The 7,990-nt window shown below is 43.2% G+C and overlaps 1 protein-coding gene across 1 annotated transcript; it reads right to left on the bottom strand.

Moving 5' to 3' along the window:
* Positions 1-3,829: 3,829 nt before the first annotated feature.
* LOC138929913 (spindlin-2) lies at positions 3,830-5,771 on the bottom strand. Its single transcript, XM_070289589.1, has 2 exons — positions 5,401-5,771; positions 3,830-4,778 (listed from the first exon to the last, which is right to left on the bottom strand). Exon 2 carries the CDS (start codon positions 4,774-4,776, stop codon positions 4,000-4,002), a length of 777 nt encoding a protein of 258 aa, XP_070145690.1. The 5' UTR covers positions 4,777-4,778; positions 5,401-5,771; the 3' UTR covers positions 3,830-3,999.
* Between the last annotated feature and the right edge of the window lie 2,219 nt (positions 5,772-7,990).

The following is a 7,990-nucleotide window of genomic DNA, read 5'->3' as shown; positions in this document are numbered from 1 at the left end:
TTATGGCAGAAAGTGAAGAGGAACTAAAAAGCCTCTTGATGAAAGTGAAAGGGGAGAGAGAAAAAGGTGGCTTAAAGCTCAACATTCAGAAAACGAAGATCATGGCATCTGGTCCCATCACTTCATGACAAATAGATGGGGAAACAGTGGAAACAGTGTCAGACTTTATTTTTCTGGGCTCCAAAATCACTGCAGATGGTGACTGCAGCCATGAAATTAAAAGATGCTTACTCCTTGGAAGAAAAATTATGACCAACCTAGATAGCATATTCAAAAGCAGAGACATTACTTTGCCAACAAAGGTCCGTCTAGTCAAGGCTATGGTTTTTCCAGTGGTCATATATGGATGTGAGATTTGGACTGTGAAGAAAGCTGAGCACTGAAGAATTTATGCTTTTGAACTGTGGTGTTGGAGAAGACTCTTGAGAGTCCCTTGGACTGCAAGGAGATCCAACCAGTCCATTCTGAAGGAGATCAACCCTGGGATTTCTTTGGAGGGAATGATGCTGAAGCTGAAACTCCAGTACTTTGGCCAACTCATGAGAAGTGTTGACTCATTGGAAAAGACTCTGATGCTGGGAGGGATTGGGGGCAGGAGGAGAAGGGGAGACAGAGGATGAGATGGCTGGATGGCATCATGGACTTGATGGAAGTGAGTCTGAGTGGACTCCGGGAGTTGGTGATGGACAGGGAGGCCTGGCATGCTGCAATTCATGGGGTCCCAAAGAGTCAGACACGAGTGAGCGACTGAACTGAACTGAACTGAAAGTGACTAAGCCAACGCACATGCACACTTATTATTGAAAAAAAAAAATCTGTCCTTACTCATCTAAAATGTAACCTATATTAAACTTTCAGTTTCTATAGGCAAATATCATGTATTTCACTGAAATATTTGACGTCCTTCTCTCTGTCCTTGTACCCCATTACAGATTATTCTCAAGAGTTTCCAAAGTGTCCTGGTTAAAAAATGAGACAAAAAATACAGTGCCTCTGCTTAAAATACTGAATGGTTCCCCATCACACACAGCATAAAAGTCAAATTCCATTCTTCTCCCAGATCTGCATCACTTCTCTGCACTCACTTCCTTGATATTCTCTACCTTGTTCACTCAGTTCCAGCCATGTTGGTATTCTCAATAATTCTTGAACATATCAGGCCTACTCTTGCCTTGGGCCTCAGCACTTATTGACCCTCCTTGCTGGAATGCTCCTTCCCTAGACAACCACAGGGCTAGTTCTCTCAATGCCTTCAGGTCTTTACTCAAAAACTGTGCTCACAGTGAGGCTCTCTCTGGACTCCCTATCTATCCAATTTCAGCTTCCTCCCTGGCATTCCAGTTCCCCCATTCTTTGCTTTATCTTTTCTTTCTTAACATTTATCAGTGTGAAAATACTTTATATTTTACTTTTTGTCTCTTGGCTACTGTCTGTCTCCTACACTACAATGAAAGTTCCATGAGGGTAAGATTACTTTATCTTTTTTAATGACCATATCCTAAGCTCCTGTCTAGAAGACTGCCTGGCAGAGAGCCCCTCTGAAGTAAATCTTGGTGAGATGAAGATAAAGCAAATAAAATAAAAAGCAAATGGGGTTAAAGTTAGCCAAAGGAGGGCTAAGCTACCAATGCAAATTCTTCCGGGGACATCTGGGCATTTTATTAGAGTGAAGCCGACCATCTGGGGGCATGACCTACTCGAGAGGGTATTCTGAGTTTAAAATGGGCTGAGCCCTTCCTCAGAGTCAACTGCTTGTGTCCTTGTTGGAATGTGGGCCCCAAACCTTGGTCTATTGTTTTGTTTTCTCAGACAAGCCAGGAATGTGGATTTTTGAAATGTGAAATCCCCCAAATGTCTATATAGCTAATTTTAAAATGGAGAATGATAAAAACATGAAGATCAACCAAAATATGACAGTGGGCTGAAACTGGCCCATGAGTGGCCTGCAGGCGTTTGCTAGACTGAATTATGTGATATATGAAAGAAAACCTATCCCTGCTCTGGTGAGGTGGGCTTGTCTTGTGGAATTCTTGAGGCAAACAGCTTCAGATCATGTTGGGTGGAGAAAATAAACTGGAATTACCAACTTCTTTCCACTCTGGGAAGCTCCGTGCCTTCCCCTCTACCTGCTATGCCTGGAGTTATTGGCCAGAAGAGAGACACCAGAATTGTTTCTTTGAGGGCAGTGATGAGTGTGGAGTGGGAAAAACGGAGAGTTTTGAAGTTTTTCCCACAGCTGAACTGGGAGAAGGAAAGAAAGAGAGAAGGACAAAGACCCATGTATTGGGACACCATACCTCAGAGGGAATTTATTGGGAATTACCACACCCTCTTCCCACCAACCACCTATGTGGCACTATACAGTCGAAGGACTTAGTTATACAAAGTCACATCTCCCTGCTCAACTGCCCATGCCACCTATCTCACCTGGAAATAGAACTGCACACATTTCCAGCAGTTCCCTGTGTGCTTGAAGTGGGCAAGACTAGTCAGGAGGTACCGTGAAGGGTCTGTAGGCACTGGTTTTGTTGTGATATTGCCAGAATGGGATTTCTGGAGGCAGCAGACCTCTATCTGGTGAAGCACAGGCTGGGGGGACGGGGGTGGGATACCTGTGGCTTCAGGCAGGGGCTGAGAGAAGCATGGGCAGTCAAGTATTCCCCATGCCCTGGAAAGAAACATTAAGCTCAATCCTCTGTTGCCTCTCTTCTGTAAGGATGCAAGGCACAGCCCCAGAGGATGAAGAACAGTGAGATGAGTGCAATATCTGGATCAAGCAAGTTTCCATTTTTCTGGATAAAATGCTTTCCAAATGCAAGGTGGCACATCTCTTATGATCTGAGAACTCCACTAACTCATTCTTGAAAAAATTGTTTATCCAGTGTAGGGGAAGTGAACCAAGAACTTCATGTCTGAGATTTCTTGCTCCTGGGTCCTCTGGAAACTACGAGGAGACTCCCCACAGCCCCTCTGCTATGGAGCACCATGCAGTGTGTTTAAGCTGAGGGCTGGGCTCTGCTCAGCAGGTGTGACATGATATCCCTGATATAATAAAAGTCTTTTAAGTATAAACTTGGTTCCTGCTTAACTCTTGAGACTGTCCTGTCAACATTCCCCTCTAGGGAAGCTCCAATCCATGTGGTTTGTTTGTTGCCACATCCTTTGTGCACAGAGCTAGGGAGGGCAACTTGGATACTGCCAGAGGGCCTAGTTTTCTCGGGTCTTTCCATCTCTCATAGGCTCTGCACCTCATACCCTTTTTTCTCTATTCTCATTCTCTTTGTCAGTCTTTCTTCTTAGAATTCCTCCTTCCTCTGTGTCCCTTCCCTTCTGGAGTGTCCCTTTTTTCCCTCCTCTGATCTCTGCCAACTTTGTCTTTCTCTCCCTTACTCTGGACCTCTTCCAAACGTCTTTGAGTCCCTTTTACTCAATTTATCCTGTCCATTTTCCTCTTAGCCCCAAGATTTCACTCTCTCTCTGTTATCCTTCACCCTCTTCTAGTCGGCTGCCTCCCACTCTTAGGTCCCCCTCCCCTTAAGAGCCTCTCCATTTCCAGCCCCTTCCCACATCCGTTCTTAAGCAGCTACCTTTTCTTTTCCTTTCCCTACAGCCCATCTCTAGTTCACTCTCCTCTCCTCTCCCTAGCCCAAACCAGCTAAGTCCTATTCCGTTTTTATTTGGCTGATTATGCTACTAGCTGAAATTTATTCACAGCCTGAATTTTACAGCTTCTCCTTCCTATCGTGTTCCATCCACCCAACCTTTCCTGTTCCATCCACCCAAACACACCCAACCTTTTCAACGTGACAAATTCTTTACACACAGCATGTCATGACCACATACATTTGTATTTCTTAGAACAAGACAATAGTTATGCTGGCAAAGATGTTGAATCAACATGGACCCTAAAGCTTTCAATACATTGAAAAGTAACATTATTTTGCATGTCTACAACGTACAATTTTGTTTTCACAAATGTGGCAAAGTTTATCCTGACAGTTAGGACTTTTTCACCAAATCATAGACATAGATATGGAAATCATCATCAAACTTGATGAAATACACAGAGGGTTTGGCTTCCACTTGGTGAATGACCATTCCGATCCGTTTGGAGCCATCTTCTTTGGTATATTCCACATGCTTACCTATCAGACCATCTACAACTCCTCCTGGCTCCCTTTCTGTGAGAGGAGACTCACTGGATTCTGGCATGATACGGAGGTCTCCTTCTTTATAATCATCTAGAAGTTGGTACATGTACAAGACAGGGTCTTTCTCATAGGTAATATAAAACCAGGCTTTCATGATCGGTGCTTGGGCTAACACCATTCCTCTCCATTCGTCCTTAGAACCATGCTCATCCTCAAACATATGTTCCACAGCTTTACCAATTATGGTATTTGCAAGGTTTGCATCACTGACTTGAGTTGATGCCACCCTATCAGAAAGAATTTTAAGAGACAAAACTCTTTCATCTCTGTGAAGTTCCAGTCCATAGACACAGTCAATTCCATCATATTTCACCAGATAAAGAGAAGGATTTATAGGCACCTGATCCAGAACAGTTCCTTTCCACTGAGTGATGGGTTCATCACCTTCCTTCCATCCGTGTGAAATTCTGCAGCCCACAATGTTCCTGCGGGGCTGCGATGAAGGTCTGCCTCTCTGCTTCTTTTGTGAGGCTTTTTTCTTCATCATGTTTGCAGACCCAGTGGCCTTTCCTGCAACAGCCTTGGTTTGCTGCGCTTCGGCCTCCTGTGAGTTGGGGGTTTTCATGTCTGCAGGAGGAGGAGAGAAGATAAGAGAGGAACACTGAATATGCCATAAGGTGAAGTTCTGCCGACAGAGACGTCTCCATGTGCCCCGCGCCAGCGCCTTAAATTTCCCCATGAGCATGGCAGTAATGCTGGAAATCCTGGCTATGTGCCTGAAAGTGCTCTCCCTTCTAGGTTCCCTGAGGTTGCGGTGAAAGGCTGCAGCGGCAGCAGCGACAGCAGCAGTGGTGCTGCCTGAGGTTAGGAACTCTGCAGGAGGGGGCAGAATAAGTCCTGAGACCTCAGCCTCTGTCACCGCCACTGACGCCCACTGTGAATCCCCTGCAAAACCTCTGTCCCTCCACAGCCGTGACCCACATGCCCTCACTCACTGTCGTCCTGCTCAGAACACCCCAGTAGTCTGCTACTCACACGCCCCCTGTCTACCTCCACTCGCTTTCTTGGCCCCCAGTGCCCTCGCCTCCCTGTGCTCATCTTCAATATCTTGCCTGCTTCCTAACGCTATGCCCCTTTCCTATTGCCCATTGCACTCCCCCTTCCTACCCTAGCTTCACCCGGTGCCTGCCTCCACCCCTTATCTCTGGCAGGAATCCATCCCAACCCCCTTCTCTGTCCTGGCGCCCACCAATGGCCTTTTCTTTCCTGGCGTCCACCGCCCAGATCTCAGGCTTCACGTGTGCAAATCGGACACCTCGCGGCTTCCTTTGCGGTGAGTCTGTTTGCAAGCAGGATAGGCAGGCGATGAGCTGGGTTCTTGCAAGAGATGGGAGGGAGGATCCTTAGTCGAGGAGCTCTTTCAGAAGGGCGGAGGAGTAGGAGAGGAGGATGGCGGCGGTGTCTTCAGCACTCTGTTCTGAGGCCCTCCGCCTCTTTCTTGGTGGCGGCTGCCCCTCTGCGACATGGGGATCCCACCAGCCGCTACTGGTGCAGTAGTCTCCTCCCTTTTTCCGTAGCGCAGCTTCCTGCCAGGAGAGAAGCCTCCCCTTCCTGCCAAACACCGCCTGCCCCACCTCAACTCTTAAGCCCACCACTGCCCTGAGCATGGGAGGTGCTACTTGTCTCCCGATCCCGCCCCTTCCCCAAATCTGAAGCAGCTGGACCTATAATCCTCCTCCCTATTGCCCCCTCCTCTTTCCTCCGCGTTTCAGGGTCCTGCTTCTCCTGTGCTCACCTCCACCTCCATCCTGTAAGCGTCCCTGCTCCATCTGCTTTCCATCTACTAGGAATTTGTCTTTACTTTCCCCCGGTGCACTTATGTAGTTATTTTTCATATTAAAATGTGCCTTTCCTGTCGTTAACAAAGATTTTTGGTAGAAAGGGAGAAATGTGCTCAGTCTGCCATCTTGACCCAACCTCTATATCAGCTTTCCTTGTAAGTAAATGTGTGAGCTCAGTGGTATGTGACTCTTGGAGTCCCCATGGACTGTAGCCCACCAGGCTGCTCTGTCAATAGAACTTTCCAAGCAAGAATACTGGAGTCAGTTGCCATTTCAGACTCGCTTCCCTACCAAGGTTTGGAACTCCTGCATTAGCTGGCAGATTCTTTACCACTAGAACAACCTTACTGGTCATTATTGGACTTGATTTCTTAAGTCTCTTTTCTTTTACTTTTACTCTATTGCAAATGAATTTCCTCCACAATGTTAACATTTTGGAAATTTTGGAAAATTGATATGAAGAAAATAATCAGCTGCAATTCTAGCTCTCATTCCCTAGGGTTCCCAGCCATATACTACCACTCACTATTTGTTTTGTGATTTTTTTCTAGGCTCTTACAAAACTAAGATCACTTTACACAGGCAAGTTAATACCCTGTTTTTTTTTCTTATTGATTATGCATTTTCTTAAAATATTAAATATTCTGAAAATCATTATTTCTCTTATTCATTATCAATTATTTATTGAGCACTTATTGCATGTATGGCTTTTGGTCCATGAAACTCAGTTTTACAGGGGCCACAATTTAATTTCTCCCATTACTGAATATTAGGACTATGTTTCCACAATAGCTGGTAATTTAGTCTATTTATCAGAAAAGAGAGCTTCAGGAAAAAATAACTTATGAAAACCAATTAAAAACAACCAATTAGATAAAATGATGGAGAATCAATGAAGAATTATTCTTTAAGGAATGCTGGAATGATTCTTTAAAAATTTGAGGAAAATTTTTACACTAAATTTATTCTAATATCAATAGATTTATTAAAATGTAAACGCAACAAAATAAAGAACTCAAAACCAACTAAACAAACTCAATGTTTAGTGGATATTAAATACAGATAATATCTGAATCAAGTGATAGATTGAATGTTAACAAAGCAACAAAGCTTAAAATAATTACTAAAAAAGAAAGATCAATAAAATTTTGATTCAATTATCAAAGTATAAAATATTAATATCATCAATTATGAAAAAATTTGTCATATCTAAAACTGATGCAAATAAAAGTTCATATAATTTTTTTTAACAGAAGGCAAATTTCAGACATGCTTTAGTTCATGGGAGAGTTTATTTCTGGCTTTTATTCCTTGGAGTCCCAACCAAAAATTAATGGGATATGCCAGGACTCTGGATTCCAATTATCCTTAGCTTCAACAGGGTGTCATAACCTCTTCTGAGATAAGCCTTTCAGCAGTTCCCTCTAGAGTGCTTAAACTTCCTCAGTGGAAAAACATCCACCAAATTCTCTGTCTCTTGGACCTGTTGTCCTCCATACCTTGGTTGGGAAATTATTTACTATCATCTTACTTTTCATATCAACTATTTATAATAGCTCCACACTGGAAATCACCCAAATTTCCATAAATGGTAGACGACATATTTTGTGGTATATCCATTCATACAATGGGCTATCATACAGGATTGAGAATGAGCAAACTACAACTGCATGCAACAATTTGAATGAATCTTCAAATATGTTGTTAAAAAGAACAAACAAAAGGGCACACATTTTCTTTCCAATTTATTTAAATTTCAAAAATCAATAGTCTATTGTCTTAATAAAAACAGTTATTCTTACAAGGATGTTTTCAAAATAGATAGTAACAATTCACATTTCACTGGTAATTGATGAAAGAATGCATAGAGGCTTTTAAAAAATTTTTCTCCTTTCCACTTTTATTAATAAATTTTAAGAGCTTTATTGAGGTATAATGACTTACAATAAACTTTCATTTTTAAAGTGTACAATTTGATGAGTTTGACACAGGCATACA

Source organism: Ovis canadensis, chromosome X (genome assembly GCF_042477335.2).
Source record: "Ovis canadensis isolate MfBH-ARS-UI-01 breed Bighorn chromosome X, ARS-UI_OviCan_v2, whole genome shotgun sequence".
Taxonomy (NCBI): Eukaryota; Metazoa; Chordata; class Mammalia; order Artiodactyla; family Bovidae; genus Ovis; species Ovis canadensis.
This window is presented reverse-complemented; position numbering and strand designations above follow the sequence as displayed.

Excerpts from the sequence above, each read along its gene's own strand:
- LOC138929913 (XM_070289589.1), bottom strand. The coding sequence starts at position 4,776 with ATGAAAACCCCCAACTCACAGGAGGCCGAAGCGCAGCAAACCAAGGCT.